At 37.3% G+C, this 18,059-nt stretch overlaps 1 protein-coding gene across 1 annotated transcript in view; it reads right to left on the bottom strand.

Annotated features, from left to right (window-relative positions):
- NFAT5 (nuclear factor of activated T cells 5) overlaps positions 1-11,577 on the bottom strand; it is a 119,691-nt gene extending 108,114 nt beyond the window's left edge. Inside the window, 2 exon segments of the mRNA XM_002694839.7 lie at positions 9,613-9,666; positions 11,405-11,577. Coding sequence (XP_002694885.2) covers positions 9,613-9,666; positions 11,405-11,477 — 127 coding nt within the window. The 5' untranslated portion in view covers positions 11,478-11,577.
- Positions 11,578-18,059: the final 6,482 nt, after the last annotated feature.

Genomic DNA, 18,059 nt, shown 5'->3' with positions numbered 1-18,059 from the left:
GTTAAATAAGCAGGGTGACAGTATACAGCCTTGACGTACTCCTTTTCCTATCTGGAACCTGTCTGTTGTTCCATGTCCCGTTCTAACTGTTGCTTTCTGACCTGCATATAGGTTTCTCAAGAAACAACAGAATGGGAAAGACTAGGGATCTCTTTAAGAAAATTAGAGATACCAAGGGAACATTTCATGCAAAGATGGGCTCGATAAAGGACAGAAATGGTATGGACCTAACAGAAGCAGAAGATATTAAGAAGAGGTGGCAAGAATACACAGAAGAACTGTACAAAAAAGATCTTCACGACCCAGATAATCACAATGGTGTGATCACTCACCTAGAGTCAGACATCCTGGAATGTGAAGTCAAGTGGGCCTTAGAGAGCATCACTACGAACAAAGCTAGTGGAGGTGATGGAATTCCAGTTGAGCTATTCCAAATCCTGAAAGATGATGCTGTGAAGGTGCTGCACTCAATATGCCAGCAAATTTGGAAAACTCAGTGGCCACAGGACTGGAAAAGGTCAGTTTTCATTCCAATCCCAAAGAAAGGCAATGCCAAAGAATGCTCAAACTCCCGCACAATTGCACTCATCTCACATGCTAGTAAAGTAATGCTCAGAATTCTCTAAGCCAGGCTTCAGCAGTACGTGAACCATGAACTTCAGGAGTTCAAGCTGGTTTTAGAAAAGGCAGAGGAACCAGAGATCAAATTGCCAACATCTGCTGGATCATCGAAAAAGCAAGAGAGTTCCGGAAAAACAACAATTTCTGCTTTACTGACTATGCCAAAGCCTTTGACTGTGTGGATCACAATAAACTGCAGGAAAAAATTACACAGCTATTAAGTAATATATGTTTTTGAAATTGTGTTTTTATTCACAATTCAGATAAGTATATGGGACTTTGATTTACTTATTATCATCTCTAGCACTTTTAATTTATTATGAATTTATTAGAAAATCACTTCATATTCTTTGATTTCAACTCTTCTTTTTATTTGTTCTCAATTCAGGATGCACTAATTTTTTTTTTCCTATGCAGCATTTACAGTGTTATCCACTCTTGTGAAGTTTGGGAAACATTCTCAAAAAAGTCATTTTTTAGTTTTTATTTACTATATTTTACACTATAAACATGTTATTTATGCTTACTATAACAAAGCAGTAATTTGGTTAACTAGTGACTTTCTGTCCTTCAATAACTTCATTATCCTGGTTTTTTTTTTAAGCAATAAAGAGTTTTTAAAGGAATTAAGTGGTGATTTTATCCAAGGCATATTAATCAATTAGTATATATAAATGTTCACTCTCTACTCAATATCATAGGCAAAAGTAAACTAAGAAAATGAAAAGTTCTTCAAAAATCATTATAAAATTACAAAATTCAAGCTGTATGTTTATTTATTTATTTTTAAGCTGTATGTTTATATTTCCCATTCATTTACTTTACCTAAAAGTCTAGACTAGAATATAACCTAACAATAAAAATGAAAAAGAATATAGGAAACAGTTTTGGAGTTCACAATACAATTTTATAAAACCTTATTAAAGTAAACTTTTAATTTACAATGTTTCTCAAATACTTATAACTGCCCATCATCTAGGTACTTATAAATTGAGCATTTACATTTGTGAACATTCATTTATTATCATTAATTACAATTTTAAGTAGAAATCTTCCTTTCAGAATTTAAACCCAACAAGCAAGTTGTTACTTAAAAACTGGAAAAAAACAGTAACAAACTCTCTAAGACTTTTAACTACAAATCTATTGTGAAGAATAGCTGTTTGTTAAGACTATGTTTGGATTTTTTACTGCTATCAGACACTTTTAAATACAAGGTTTTAATTGATTCCCCTAGAAAATTGTAACAAAAACTTTATTTTTATTTTTTAAATTTATTTTTAATTGAAGGATAACTGCTTTACAGTATTGTTGTAATGAAAACTTTAATTCAAGCAAATAGTTAAGGTTAATCACACCTTCATCAATAAACATTTAATTGTTCTGTTACACTGTTTTACAAAAGTATTTTAACGTCTAATGTTCAAACTAGTAGTAAAGTAGTATAATACAATTATAGTAGTATAGTAGTACAATATGATTACTGGGCAAACATGAATTTTACTCAAAATTAGCATTTATAATTCACAATCAAGCACAAGATAGTACTCACATGGGACAGAAAGCTCACACTGTTTTTACCTTTATGATCAGTATAAATAAGTACATACCCTCCACATATTCTTCAACTCTATAACCTTCTGAAGACTTAAACAGTTTTAAAAAGAAAGTTTAAAGTTTTAAACCTCAATTTACAGTTATTAAATAGGGGGACAAATAACACTCAGATACACTCTGCACAAAAGTATTTTCCTATTAACAAACAGGAACTTCATATTAACTTCATCCTCCATTCTAGAATGAATTATAAAACCTTTTAAAACTCTGTGTTATCACTGCTTATTTACATACAATCTCTATTACTAAACTATAAGCAATATGTGGCCAGGATACATGGGAATAAATTCACTTTGAGTGAATGAATAATAATAGTACTATAATAATATAACGATAACAATAATATGACTATGTAACCTATAACCCTGCACATAGGCATAAAAGAATTATCTCTAAAATAAACCACACTTGGCTACATTCAGAATACAGAAATAAAAAATGCCTTACTAACTTTATGTCCTTTAAAACACTAGTTTTCCTTTTTAGAAGGTTATGGTGGTTGAACAACAAAATTAAAGAGAAGAGTACACACTGCATACTGTAAACAGTGTGTTCTATATAAATCCATTTATACAAATTTCTAAAAAAGGCAAAACTAATCTAAGGAAAAACAGATCAGTAGTTGCCTGAGGGGCTAGAGTGGGCAGAATTGACTACAAAAGAGTAGAAGTTCTATAGCTTGTCTGTAGTGGTTAAACAATGTATACACTTGTTAAAAACTTCAGGAACACTTAAAATGGGTATACCTGTGTACATGTATAAAGATGGTTTGTTTTTGTTAAAAGAGAGGAAAGAAAGGATACAAAAAGTAACAGCAGAACCAACAAGCAAAATGCAGAGAGAACCATGAGAAAATGGAGACATAGGTAAAATGGGGAGACTGGGTGAAAAAAGAGAGCGAGACAGTGGAAAGAAGAACCAAAGTAAATTTAATAGGGCCTTTTGCAAAATATCACTATTTTTTTCAAAATCCTCTAACATTATTTCAGTTATTCTTCCCCACAACTCTTAGGTAAGCAAGTCTGATGATAATGTCCCTGCTGAATAAAAGGACCACTTATACGATTTTCCACGTGGTCTAAAGGCTTAATCAAAATTAATATCCAGATTTTCTACTGCCTAACAATTTTCAGCAAGCTCAGGAACTAACACCAACCACAGCAAGAAACAGAACTAACTCCCAATGTTCTATGAGTACTGCTTTTTCTATTGCTTATTTCTTCTTGGGTTTAGTTAGGCTCTGAAACATACCAGCAGAAATAGGGTGCAGTGACTTCTATGCTTCTATAAACTACTGCCAAAGAAATGAAGAGACCAACGGCATCCTCCATTTTTAAAGCAGTCCTCCTTAGGTGGTGGCTTGCTTACCCCTCCCCTTTCTTTTCACTTTTGAGCACCATCATCAGTCAAAACAGGTTCAAACAGCAGTGTGCTTCAGATAAATCTTAAAGACACCCATCAAAGTGAGGCACTGATTTGCTAATTTTGAGCATTAAAATATTTCTCAAAAGGGTCATCATCATAATCTTTACTGATTTTTATGTGTGGCTTATAGAATTTCTCTCATTATTTTATAGGAACTGTTAAGCTAAAGAAATCTACACAAAGTATTCTTTTTACACCACTTGAATAGTAGTATAACCTCATTAGGGCCTGAAGTATAAATGCCAATTACCAAATATTTGTACTGTTAAGAGAGTAAGTAAAAACTCAAAACTCTGGAGTAAAATAGTCAAGTTTCAAATTCCAGCCTCCTCCACTAGCTAACTATGTGACCTTAAAAAAATCATTGAATCCCTCTATACTTCAGTTTCCTCATTGATGAAACAGGGATACTCACAGGATTTTTCTGAGGATTAAATGTGAAAAATATCTGTAAAAGCTGATAAATTGCTCAAAAAATGTTTTCAATTATTACTAACATTGAATTGATTACTCTTTCTTCTCTTTACCAACACTGTTTCTTCTAACATGTCCTACAAAGATGGCTTTACGTAGATGTTTTTTTAAAACTAAAACTAAATTTGTAAAGAGTAATCAACAACTTGGCTCACTATTAGTAACTTTTCTGTTCTTGTCTCATTTTAAAAACCAAGTACTAAATTTACTAAAGGATTAATAACATTTCTGAATGGGAAAGACAGGATAAGGATTCATGGCTGGCCTGCAGTAATAATCATTACCAACTTTAGCAACTAAACAACAACTTATCAAAGTAAATATTAAAAATAAAAGAGGAAAAAAAATCTATTTTAATAGTTATTAATAAATAAAAGTAACTGAAAAATCTCATGCATCGCATCTTTAGTTTAAACCAAAAATATAGATGCTTCATCACAACATGAGGTTTTATTTATACCTGGAAGCTGAAATCATTATCTATAGTTAATCCATAAAGATGATTTCTACCTTTTCATTCAAGTACATGTTTATAATTAGTGTATTATACTTTATTAGATTTTTTAACCTTGATTTTTATTAAGACAGCAGGAAATAAAAGACACATGAATCTCTCTCACGTAACTTGAAATAAAATCTTAATAACAAGAAAAGAGTATAATAAGCAACATTACTATTGAAGAACATCTTTTACCTCTCTAACAGAATTATCCTCTGTCACTATATAATCAGGCCCAACTGATGGTTCAGATTAATTTGATCTTTATTTTTTCTAATTACATGTTATCCTTAATAGAAAACAATCTAATCAGTCAACTTTTTCTAATAAAAAGTGGCTATTTATATAGTTATTGATCACAATAAGAAATGTCTTTCTGTACTTTCATTTTCAAGTTTTAGGGGACTCCTGGAATAAATACAGTAGAGTCAAGAGTGAATGAAGAGCAGACCAAGAACCATCTGATTAAATATGTATTTCTATCCTTTTGCTGTAATAAGCAACCGAATTCTAGTACTGAATAAAAATTAAAATTAAAAAAAAAAGAGAAACAGTTTAGGAAGAGACAAAAAACAAATGAAATTAGAGAGATGGATCCTAGAAACAAAGTTGGCATAAACTAGGTATAAATTTGTTATGTTTAAAATTCATTTCTATAATTATTTCCATAATAATATTTTTAGTTTGTTAGGTATAGACGAATAGAGATTAATAGATTCTAAACCAGAAAAGGATTCAGTAGAGTACTTTTAACATTAAATATTTCCAAAAAGTCCTTTCCAGTAAGTTATCTTAATACATATCATCGTGTATGCCCTGACTATCTTATGAACACAAGCCCTAGGAAAAAAATAAATCAGACTTAGAGGTAATTAAATATCCCAGTAATATGCCAATAAAATCTGTTTTAAAAAAAACCTACTATTTTTAGGATTTTCAATTTTGAACTATAAAGTAACATTACTGCATGATATAATATCTAATAGATTTAGAGTAGTGGGTTTTTTTTAAGTAGTTTATTTTTCCCTAACTCATTACAATATTTCATCTTTTCTTTTAAAAATCTTCCAATCTTAAATATTTAAGTCATATCAGGACTACATCATATTGGTGTTTAGCTCTTATCTAACCAGTTCTTTAATTTGATCCATATGTAATTTCTTAACTCATACTTTTAAAAGTATTTTAATGTAATCTCTTAACTCATACTTTTTGAAGCATTTTAAAATTTTAATCCCGTTTTTATTACTCTATTTTCTTCTAATTTGCTTATATTATTTTCCCTATTTTATCTGATTTTCTACCACCTTATATTACATCTCTATAGGTATTTCAAGAATGACTTATTGCTTATTTAACTTTGTATGTCAGTTTTTACATAGCCAACTATATATGCCAAAATCAACCTTTTTTAATATAGAAAGTGTAAGAAACGGTTTTTTGTAGCTGAACATTTTTTCCAGGCACAACAAAGAAAAATCCTAGCCTTAAAGTCTGAACACTAAGTATAAACCACTTTATTTTTTAAAAAATATATATAAACTACCTTCTTTAAAGAAAGCAGGGAAAATGCAAAAATAGAATCAAAAGGTAAAAATCTGCAGAATATACTTTTGTCCAGGACTTTTTCTATGCAAGCTATTTTTAATATAATTACAGTCTTTTATTTACTTATTTTATTAGGAGTTTCACATGTAACTATGGGGTCATCAGAAACATTATTTTAATGGCTATGAATCATTATATTAACTAGCTAGACCGTTTTCCTACTGTTGGGCAACCACTACATTAAAACAGCAGTAGCAGAACTATGTAGGGTGACAGAAGGTAACTAGACTTACGGTGATCACTTCCCAATATATATAAATATCAAATCTTTGTTGTCAACTTGAAACTAATATATGTCAATTATTTCTCAAGTAAAAAAAGCAAAACCTAATTTCCTGTTCTTAAAAAGGAGACAGAATAGAAAGGTCCATCACTGATATGTAAGATAAATGCAAACAAACTGAATAGTAAAAAGATTTTGAAACTATTTTTAAAGCTAAAAACTCAACTGTAGGTTTTCCAACTTTTGTTTCAAATCCTCCCCCCCAAAAAACTTTAATTTGTAAAATCTATGTTCTTTAAAAAGCTTAACAAATTGTATGATAACAACTCAATTTCCTCACTCTGGGCTGTGCACATGTGTTTAGTTGCTAAGACATGTCAAGATTCTTGAGACCCAGTGAACTGTAGCCTACCAGGTTCCTCTATCCATGGGATTTCCCAGGCAAGAATACTGGAATGGTTGCCAACTCCTCCTCCAGGGGATCCTTCTGCATCTCCTATGTCTCCTGCACTGGCAAGCGGATTCTTTACCACTGAGCCACCTGGGAAACCCCACTCAAGGCTGATTTTTTAGTTATCAGATGGAAATCTGGACTACTGACGTAAGCATACAATAAATATTACTAGACAATACTTCATATATCATAGCAGTCAGTACAGTTTAGTACTTAAGAGCACAGACTCTAAAGTGAGACTACTTGGGTTGGAATCTTGTCTTTACAACTTATCAGCTGTGTGACTCTCTATATAAGTTACTGAAACTCCCTGTGCCTCCTTAGCTTCCTCATCTGTGAAACAGTGTAATAATAATGATCTCAAATAGCTGTTATGAGAATTGAGTTATTTGTAAAGTTCCTGGCACACAGTAAAAACTATGTAGATGACTGTTTAAATTTTTAAAATTTAGGTAACATTTACTGTGTTTACTATGTGCCAGGCTAAATGCTTTACATGAATTTGCCTCAAATAATCTTACCACCACCTATGAAGATACTATTATTGTCCCCATTTAAAAAACAGAGAAAACCAAAGGACAGAAAGACTAAATGACTAAGCTGAGATCATACACAAATGTCGAACAAGGATCTGAACCTAAGTATGACTACATAACCTACAAATCTAGCATACATTTTCTTGTACACTTGAAGCAGTAGCCTCCTGCTGTATTATATCTTGTTGAAATAAATTAGAATATGTATTTCCTGGAATAACAGAGTATTTTAAGAAGTAATATAAGAAATATCACTCTAATACAGAGGTATTTATACATGAAATGATTATGATGTCTGATATTTAATACAGCTTGAGGGAGGAGAGAAGATTAAGAAGAGTAATTTTATTCTCTCCACTTTTGTATATTCTTTAAAACTTCCACAATAAAAGGTTGAAAATAGAATAGGGTACATAGATTAAACTCTTTTATCACACAAGCAAACAACTTTCTTTTGATACTTTGTATCAGAGATATAAAAGGACATGACAAACTTGATACTTATACATTTTACAATTTATATATAATCTGTAAAGGGTGATCTTACTTTAAATAAGTGAATATCCTCTCAACCAAAATGAAAAATTAGTAAAAGCATTTTGGTTAAACATATACATATTAAATTTCTGTTTGCATTTCAAAACATTTGCTTAAGTAATTAACACTCATATTTTTTCTTTTCTTTCTCCTGCCTGATATCTCTACAATTATAACACTCTAATTTGTTGCCCATATTTATACAGACAAATATGACTTCACAACATGGTCACAAATTGAACATTACAAATAACAACAACAAATATGCTTCACTAAGAGACGCTTCAGAAATTCCTTGCCTCAAACTGAAGTTGATTTGTATATTAATATATAACTATGGACTTTTATAAGTATAAATATAATAAAAAATTCATTTGAGAACACTTTATATGTTTTAAGTTATAGTTAAGACAACTTGGCTGATACTGAAGGAACAAATACACAACATTTATTAAGCCAGACACTATACTAAGCACTTTCATACACATTAGCTCACTAAATTTAAGAGATTATATACATTTTAATAAAAGAATATTAAGACTTAGAGAGATAAAACCACTTCCCCGAGGTCACAGAGCTAATAAGTAGCTAAATGGTATTCAAATTTAAGCTTATATATAAAACCCACTTTTCCCCTTGCTATATATACCAGGCTACCATATGGGAGGCAAAAACCTACACTCAAGTCAAACTTAAATATTTAGGGCCTTTTTTTAAGTGGACCATAAAATGCTTAAGTTGCGGGCTACATATATATTACAGTGGCAGCTTGGGTTCGGGTAAAAAGTACCAACTACAACACAAAAGCACTGTTTACTTTGCTACTGTATGACTCTCCCCCCTCCCCAAGTCTCTTAATTTCAGGTTACTCATCATAAGGAAGTTAACATCTCTGCAGTCCAATTCCCAGGGTTATTAGATTCAAAAATGACATATGTGAAATCACTTCAAAAACTACAAAAACAAAACAAGTAGTCCTTTTTTTTTTGTCCTAAAATGCTGAAGGCAACACAGAATAAAGTTTTCTAAAGTAACTGTCAGCCGTTTGTTCAACAGTCTATTAACATTTCCAGAACTTTCTAAAACCTTTTTTTCTAAGCATAACTCAATCAGTATCTCTATTACTTGGCTTTTCTCATCCTTCAAAATGATGCAACAGTAACGACATCAATGCTTTTGTAATAAATAATTAATATTCCATTCTGAAATGCTCAGCCTATAGAAGTTCTAAATTTTGACTTTTCAAACTAAACATGTGTTTGGTGTCACTCTAAGTCTTATTCATTACCTTACTTAATGTTAGAGCCTTTTTACATTCAGTTTGCTTTGTAAAAAACTTGAATCAAGATACGGAATTCTAAAGTAGAACACCCAACACATAATTTTTAAGTTTTGTGGGTTTTTTCCCCAAAGCTTCTCAAAACAGATACAATAGCTAACAAGGACATCAAACACAGCAATAAAATCCACTAAAACATTCAGCTGCTCTAAAAGAAGGATCAGGCTCTTCAGGAGAAAACTACATTGTATGAGTTTGCAAAGTTTCTCATTTAAACTCCATTTTAGAGAAAGCCTTTGCATACTCACACAATATGCTTTAAAATGGCACTTTGCTGACCTTCCAATAGTCCAGCTCTATGAAAATTCTGTGATGGGTGTAACTTCAGAGAATCTGAAAAACACAAAAAGCATTAAGTACTTTTTATGCTGAATGACTAAAAAAAAAAGCCAAGGATAGCATACATCTCTTATATAATTGTCACGTATTTTTAAGAGCTAAAGTCCATATTTGTGAATATATTCTCTGCAAAGGAAGGCTGAATTGCCTCTACACTGGTCTTCATGCTGAACTTAGATTTTCATAAAGCATTTGTTTCATGGAAAATTATCTGATGGTTACTGCACAAATGGTGTTAATGTCTTGACTATTTTTAACACCCAATTGTATCACATTAGCCCTCCTCTAAGGATCACCTCTAGATACCGTCTCTTCCTTCTGACACTCAAAATTACAATATTTTCAAGCTACTTCAGGTAATGTTGCCCGAAAAACATCCTACAGGGACTTGATTGCCAACTAAAGTCATCAGAGCAACAACAAGACAATGGCTACAGTCACTAAGTAGGACTCTACAAACGTCAGTCTATAAAGCCCAGTACCTTCCAGAGTAAACCATCGCACTCGGATTCACTTAAGCGATTTAGATAGAACAAGGTGAGGCTGAAGCCGCCCTTTTTGGAAGAGGTGGGATCAGCGGGTGGATACATCAAACCCAAAACTAAAGAAACCCTGAATTTCTCAGTAAAGAGGTCCACATTGGTATTCATTTTTTTTTAATACGTCAAAATAAATGGCTAATAGCCCGGTAATATCTTTTACCCCCTCTCAATGGTTTAAAAAGTGGTGAAGAGTGCAGTGAGAGAATTTTGGTTAGATGGCCCTTGCACAAGAAACCTGTTCTAACACATTCTTGTGTCCAGTATAGGAATTTAACCCCAGTAGAGATCAGCTCAAGTGTTAATATTTTATATCCCGGGAATCCCCTCCAAGCCTTAGCCAACAGTTTTAAAACTGGAAACTCTGTCCAATGCCCCCTCCCTGCAACAAGCCCCAGGACGGCAACGAAAGAGAAAATTCTCAAAGGACAGCGTCTCTGCCCTGAGCTGGTACCCCTGGGACAGGAGAGGAATAAAACTAATGCAGAGAGAGCACCCCTCTCTTTGTAAAACAGAGGGAGAAGTAATTAGAATGTCACAGAGATGGAAAGAGAGAAAAAAGAAAAGAAAAGAAAATTCGGGCTCTTTCCAGCAATAAGATGACGAGGAAAGAAGGACGCCTGGTCGAGGGGGGCCGTCCCAACAAGGGGAGGGAGTGGACTAGGCCGGAGAGAGAGGGGGGGAGAACCACGGCGCACAAACAACCTGGAGGGGGAGAAAAATGGTGATCCTGCACCCAGAACCAGCTCCAGGCTACACTGCCCCTTTGGGGGCAACTTTGCTGGGGAGGGTGGTCCTGGTAAGAAGAGCCACGGCGCCCGGATCGCGGCAGCTCCAGCGCGGGGCCCAGTCCTGGGTGATCCTCAAGCCGGGGAGGCCGGGGCCGACCGCCCGGGGAGAGGGGACAGCCCGCCACCGAGGGGCGCTCAGAGCCACCGGGGGCCGCAGACCCGGGGGCCGACGGCATTTGGGCCCCGGGCGGCAGGCGGCTCCGCGGGGGAGGGTTCACCACTCCTCTTGGGCCCCTTCCACCACCGCCCCCAGCCCCTCGGCCTCTCCTTACCACCGCCCCCCCCCCAAAACAGACCATTCCGGCGGAGGCTCGGCCGCCCCCCGACCGGGACCCCTCCAGTTCCCCCTGGGTCGGGCCTCCCCGCTTCCCCCACACACACCCAGCCCCCAGCCTGACTCACCTCGTGAGTACAGGGACTTGGGCGACTCCAGGTCTAGGTCCGCGCTGAGCAATGAGATGAAGTCCGAGGGCATCGCAACTCGACCCAGCCCGGCCCGAGGGCAGCGGGAGGGGGGGAGCGGCGGTGGCGGCGGCACCTCCTCTCCGGGACCGCGGGCACCGAACCGGGGGCGGCAGGCGAGGGCGGCTGCCGCTGCCTCCTCCTCGAGGGCAGTGACTTCCACCGAACCGACGAGCCGAGGAAACAGCGGCGGGGTGGAGGGGGAACTCCACGGCGACTAATTCCCGGCGAGCCAGGAGGGGGGGGGGGTTCAGGTCGGGGGAAAGGGAGGGGGAGAGCCAACGGGTCCGTTTCGTGCTTCTCCTCAGCGAAAACTGACGGTCGCCGCCACCGCCGCCGCCGCCGCTGACAGGAATCTGAGCCCCGCCTCCCGCGAGGCACTGCGCAGGCGCGGAGGGGGGCGCCCCAGAGCAGGGAATAGCCCAGGCGACTACCGGAGGGCGGGGAGGCGCGCCACGGAACAGCATCAACAAGGGCTCCGCTTCCTGCTGCAGCGGCCCGGGGCTGCTGTTCACGAGCTGGGAAACGGCCCCGCCCCGCTGCCGAGAGGGAGGGAGGCTGGGAGGTGTCCGCGCCTGGGGCCCCAGGGAGGGAAAAGGTATTTGCACCGACCTGGTGGCGGCAAGCCGGAGGCGGCCGGCCCAGCTCCAAGCTGAGCTCAGGAGGACACAAACCTAGGGGAGCTGAGGTGTCTCCGGGAAGAGGGGAGAAACCCCCCCACCCCCAGAGCCGGGACATCCCGAGCGGGCAGGCGTGGGGTCTCAGAGGGGAATAGAGTTTCGTCCCTTGGAGTTACCACTCCTTTGGGGTTTTCATAGCAATGTCTGAATTGAGTTGGCCAAAGGACTATCAAACTCATTTCTTAATTAGGAAATGGCAGACCATATCCTGAAAACCTTGAGTTATTAGTTGTTTTTAAATTAAAGTACCTTCTCTCCCATCTTTACCCTTCCCCTTCTTTCTCTCCCCCTCAACCCCCAACTTTTAGAGGCTGAAAAAAAAAAAAAAAGAAATTTAAGTCTCTCATTGTGCTGGGATGGCCGGGTGTTTTCAGAGTGGGAGATAAAAGTCAATTTAAAAACTGAGTCCTATGAACCCACCTGACTGTTGTAGAGGGAAAAAAGCAAACTTAAAAACTATTCTTACAGTTTTTCTTTTTCTTTTTAACCTGTGGACTATACAAGAATGGAGAAAGGACACTTAATTGAGTTTTTGCTCTTCTATTCATGAGACCAAAAGTTTCCGTTGCAAAACTGAAAATTCTCACATACACCACAGACCGTTTCCTGACTCTAATAGACTTATGAGAAATTTTTAGTCAAGTTATTAAAAATCAATCATATCAATTGGAGTGCAGGGTATGCTACATAGGAAATAATTTTACTCTTGTGTGGAATAGTAATGCCAGCAGCCACTGGGGCAATATTTTTAAGCTATTTGAGTTGGTTTAGTTTCTATTATTTACAAAGATAGTTACAAATCATAAAAAAATTGGCCTGTTATTTATATATATATACATATATGTGTGTATACACATACATGCACACAGGATTTGTGGAACCTTTCCCCCAAGAATTTGAGCAATTCATCTGGACTTGGAGTGGTGGGGATAAGGGAGAAGCCCTAAGCAAAGGAGACCCCTGTCAAGTGTCTCTGGGGTGGGACCCTCTGCAAAGCTTTACCTGCAGACCAGGAATTTAAACTTGTGTCACCAGAGTCTACCTATCTTTCCATCTTTACATCTGAGTCAGGTTGCCCAATTCTCTTCACTGCCTTCTGTGTAGTAATCAACCCTGTGAACATTCTCTTCCTATCAGAGGTAAGAAAGCTTTTCAGAGCCACCCCAAGATGGCAAAGCAGAACCAGAAATTATTCTCAAAAGTACATCACCGCTGTACGCTGTTGTAACAAGTCCCAACGGAAGTCCCTTCAAAATGGGCCAAAGTCCCATTCATTTGAGAGAGGAAGATTCAGACCCCACATTGCCCAACAGGCCAAGGATTAGGCCAAAGCTTTTGGATCTAAGTGGGTGTGAACACCTATTGGAGACCTCCCCACTCCATTAGTCCATATGTAATGTGAGAAGAGGAAATTCTGCAAGGTACCAGGCAGAACCCCATATAAAAAAAAAAGTTGAATGAGTCACTCTGAGCTTATCCCTCTCCCCCAGATCTATGTAATCATTCAACAAACCTAGGGTATAGGAAATCCCCATTGCTGTCCTGACCCTAGTTAACAAGTCAAGAATTGGCAAGGCCTCTTCCTTCCCCTTTCCCTTAACATTTCTCTGCTCTTTTATGACTTTTTTCCTAGTACTGTGCTAAGCTTTGTTGTTTATGTTAATCAGATTTTCCCTGATTGAGTAAAAGCAAAGTGAATAAGTTTCCCCCAAAAAGTAACTTGACCTCAACTGAATTCCAGAGATTCTTTGGGCTCAGGACCCACTCCATCAAGCCCTGCATCAAGCAGTGATTGTATCTAAACAAACATTTGAAAACTCAGTGGTTAACTCCACCTCCCATCCTTTCACAGAGATACTTAAACAAAACAAAACAAAAACGCTTAAATGGATAGTTTTCATGGTCATGCTTTGCAATACCATAGAGACGCAGATTTTCAATGACTAAAAGTACAGATTCACCAGTAAACAGTGTTTGCTCTGCTCTGATCACAAAAATACAGTTTGACCTTCCTAATAGTCAGGGTTACCAAAAATAATTCTCTGATCATTGTGTTTTTAGTAAATTACATGCACTGTCAAGTTCCAATGGTATTTCCTTTTCTGGTCATTGATATCTCATTTGCTTTCCCTTTTATCTGATATTTGAAATAGTCTCATTTTATATTTTAAAACCCACTCTATTACTAGAACATATTAGCACCCCCTTGGTGGCTCAGACTATAAAGAATATGCCTGCAATGCAGGAGATCCGGCTTCGATCCCTGGGTCGGGAAGATCCCCTGGAGAAGGAAATGGCAACCCACTCCAGTATTCTTGCTTGGAGAATTCCATGGACAGTGGAGCCTGGTGGGCTATAGTCTATGGGGTCGCAAAGAGTTGGACACAACTGAGTGACTAACACTTCCACCAGAACATACTTCTTCATAAAACCTTTTCTATGCACAACATGAAGTAAAACTTTAAGCATATAAAATTTGGAAATTTCCTTTCACTGGAAATTACAATAGAATCATGGGACAAAACATAAAGAAGACTTAATAGTTTGTAGAATTTCTTTACATTACTTCCCAATGGTTATATCATATTCCCTAGTTATTTGATTAAGATGTTCCCAGAAACCCAGATTCAACTACAAGGTTGTGTAGATTATGCAATAGAGTGGCAGTTCGTACACTGACGGTGTGTCCTTTAACCCCTCCTGGACCTCTTTAGGCACTGTAGTGAATAGCTGGATCTGCTCTCACTGAAAGAGGTTCAAATATCAACCACTGAAAAGGAATTAAATAAACTCACACAGAATAGAGGCATGTGTTGTCACAAGATCTTCAGAATTTTCGTCATTCTAATACAATTAAGGCTTTTAAAATAATTTTAGTCACGTGTATATTGTAGTGAACCTGCTAAACAAACACAAAACCTGAAAGGAAAATTTCCAGAGCAATTCAAGAAACAGACAAAAAAAAAGTTTAGACCGCAAATTATCTTTGCCCCACCTTGGGAGCGCTCCTTCATAATAATGGAGAATTGATAGTGGTGGGAAATAGCAGTGACAGCATTTGTGCTGAAACTGTAACCGAATTCTTATTTGATGATGTTTATGCATCAATTTTCACCCCTAGAACATGTTCTAGCAAATATTCCTGAAGGCGAAATTTGTTTCGATAGTTTTGCCATGGAGTTTAGAATATTTTCACTTCTGACATCTTTCAAAGTGTACCTAAATCTGATAATCAGGCATCTCATTCACTTTGATGAAGTACTTTGGCATTTTATGAGTTGCTTGGTCTGGGTCAGAGTTTTCATTTGAAGACCCATGGAGACAAAAGTCTCTCAAGATTTAGAATGGTTGCAAGTCCTGAGATACAGTGCAATCAGTTTGAATCCAGAGGATTTAGCAGTGAGGAAAGAGGTAAATGCCAGAGGAATTCAAAGGGTGGATCAGGGAGGAGTAACTTAAATGGGAAAATAGAAATTCTTGAGCCCTTTAAACCAAGAAAGGAAGGAAGACATGTCTAGGTCATCCCATCCCAAGAATAGGCAGGTTAGACTTAGGCAAACTGCTCAAGTCCTTATTCACATTGGCCTTGATACTACCACCTATCTTTGCCATGGTGCTCTTTCCACATCTAATTATAATATATATTGAGTCTATCAGCCCCACCTTGGCTGTGATATTAGTTTGACCAAAAGTACAAATTATAAGTGGTTTTACAATCTCCTGTTACCCTCTCTCAATTCATGGAGTTTTAACCTGAGGTCCCTTGGTTTTCTTCAAGACATCTGTGATCTCCTTAAACTTGTATACAAAGTTTTCTAAGTGTGTACCTACATATGTCTCTTTCTTTAGGATGGAAGTCTTTAACTTTCTATGTTTTTGGAAAAAATATACTTAACCTGGAAAAAAAATGAAAAACCATTCTTCTGTATGAATACTATCTATTCTTATGTCTTTCCACAAATGGGCCCTGGGAACTATGCTAAATACAAGAAACATGAAGATTGTTACAAAGATGAATATGAGAAATATGTGTGTATGCACGTGTGTGTGTGCTTAGTGGCTCACTCATGTCCCACTCTTTGCAACCCCATGGACTGTAGCCCACCAGGCTCCTCTGTCCATGGGGATTCTCCCGGCAAGAATACTGGAGTGGGTTGCCCTCCTCCAGGGGATCTTCCCAATTTAGGGATCGAACCAAGGTCTCCCTCACTGCAGGTAGATTCTTTACTGTCTGAGCCACCAGGGAAGCCCTATGAGAAATGTACTCTCTGTCTAATGGAGGAGCTGACCTGTAAACAAGCTCACATTGTGACAGGTGCTAAGCTAGAATTCTGTACAGGTACCTAGAAATGATTTATCCTTTTACTTTCTTAGCTGATAGAGGGGAAGAGAAAGGAATGCCACCTGTCATTCTTTCTCCTCCCTCTACTATGCTCCACAGCTGATATCTCTTCACTCCAACCCTAATTTTGTAAAGTGGTTAAAAGAGGCTAGATCATTGCTGAGCAAAGTTCTAACATACCAATGTTTATATTGTGATGCATCACAGCTATTTTGTGTTGATACAAGTATTCCAAGAAATACCTGGGCTTCACTGGACTTTGTCAGTAGATGGTCAAAGAAGCAGAGTATCTTTTTCTCAGCTTTGCTGAGGATTGTGACTAAATACTTAGGTTAAGGATGCACTGACAAAATAGTTGAATTGGTTATCCACATCTAAGCTCCAGAATTGAAGGGCTAAGCTGAAGTTATAAGATAAATTAGACTGCTTTGGAAATAACATATTCCACCTGCGAAACATGTCATTCAGCTGAATAAAGAAATGTGGACTGCTCCAGACATGGGGAAGTGACACAAAGGGATCTACCCACAGGTGTTAGGATCTAATTATAAAATATGAGGCTTAGAGAGAATATTCATTTATTTATTTATTCAGTTTCTCTACCTGCACAAATCCTACTTATCCTTCAAAGTTCAGCTCGGATATTAGTTCATCTGTGAATCCATCCTGAACCATTCCAAGCAATATTAATTTTTCTCCCCTCTGGGTTCCCATAGCATTTTGTTCAAACTGTAGTACAGCAATTAACACAGTGAATTACATTTTATGGGTCGGTCTCTAGTATATTGTGAACACTACTTGTATAGTCTCTAAGATCAAAATAGATAAAACACATCCTTGCCTTAAATAACTCATAATTGACTGTGAGCACATAATTTAGTACCAAGACAAAATGAAACAAACTCTCTAATAAGCCATTTATAGATATTTTAATAGGAATTTGATGCTGAGTACAGAGATGGATAGAATGAAAGGAGAAACAAAAGAAGAAAGAAAAGGACAGAGGCGAAAGGCCTTAAGTGTTATGCCAAACATTTTGTTCTTTATCCTATAGTACTGGGGAACCACTGAAGGTTTTTTGAGGAGGGAGATGACTTGCCCAGAGTTGTATTTTAAGAAAGTAACAGAGGCAGCAGTGTAGAGAGTAAATTGGCAGCTGAGAGGCTGGAAAGAGAACCCAGCCAAGACGAATAAGGCCTGAAAAAGAAGAGCCTGAAAAAAATGGAAGGAAGGCTTTGTGTACAAAGTATGAAAGTAGAATCAGAAGAACTCAAAAATGCTTAAAGGATGAGTGCGGGAGACAGAAAAGTCGGAGGATATTCAAGAAAAGCAGATAATGGGACAAAGGTTTGAAATATCCACATACAGTTTCTTCATCGTTGCAGCCAAAGAGCTTAACCTATCAAAAAAATAATATTTAATGGAGATACAAACACCACTAAATCTGAACTACCCTCAAGAGACTTTACACTTTGTTATCCAGAGCAGCAAAAACTCTAACCAGAAAAGAAATTATCCTATATTTACTTCTTACCAATAGGAAATCCAAGTAAACACAATTTGCTGAAACTCA

This window comes from Bos taurus, chromosome 18 (genome assembly GCF_002263795.3).
Source record: "Bos taurus isolate L1 Dominette 01449 registration number 42190680 breed Hereford chromosome 18, ARS-UCD2.0, whole genome shotgun sequence".
In the NCBI taxonomy this organism is placed as follows: domain Eukaryota; kingdom Metazoa; phylum Chordata; class Mammalia; order Artiodactyla; family Bovidae; genus Bos; species Bos taurus.
Note: the sequence above shows the minus strand (reverse complement) of the source record. Positions and strands in the feature narration are given on the sequence as shown.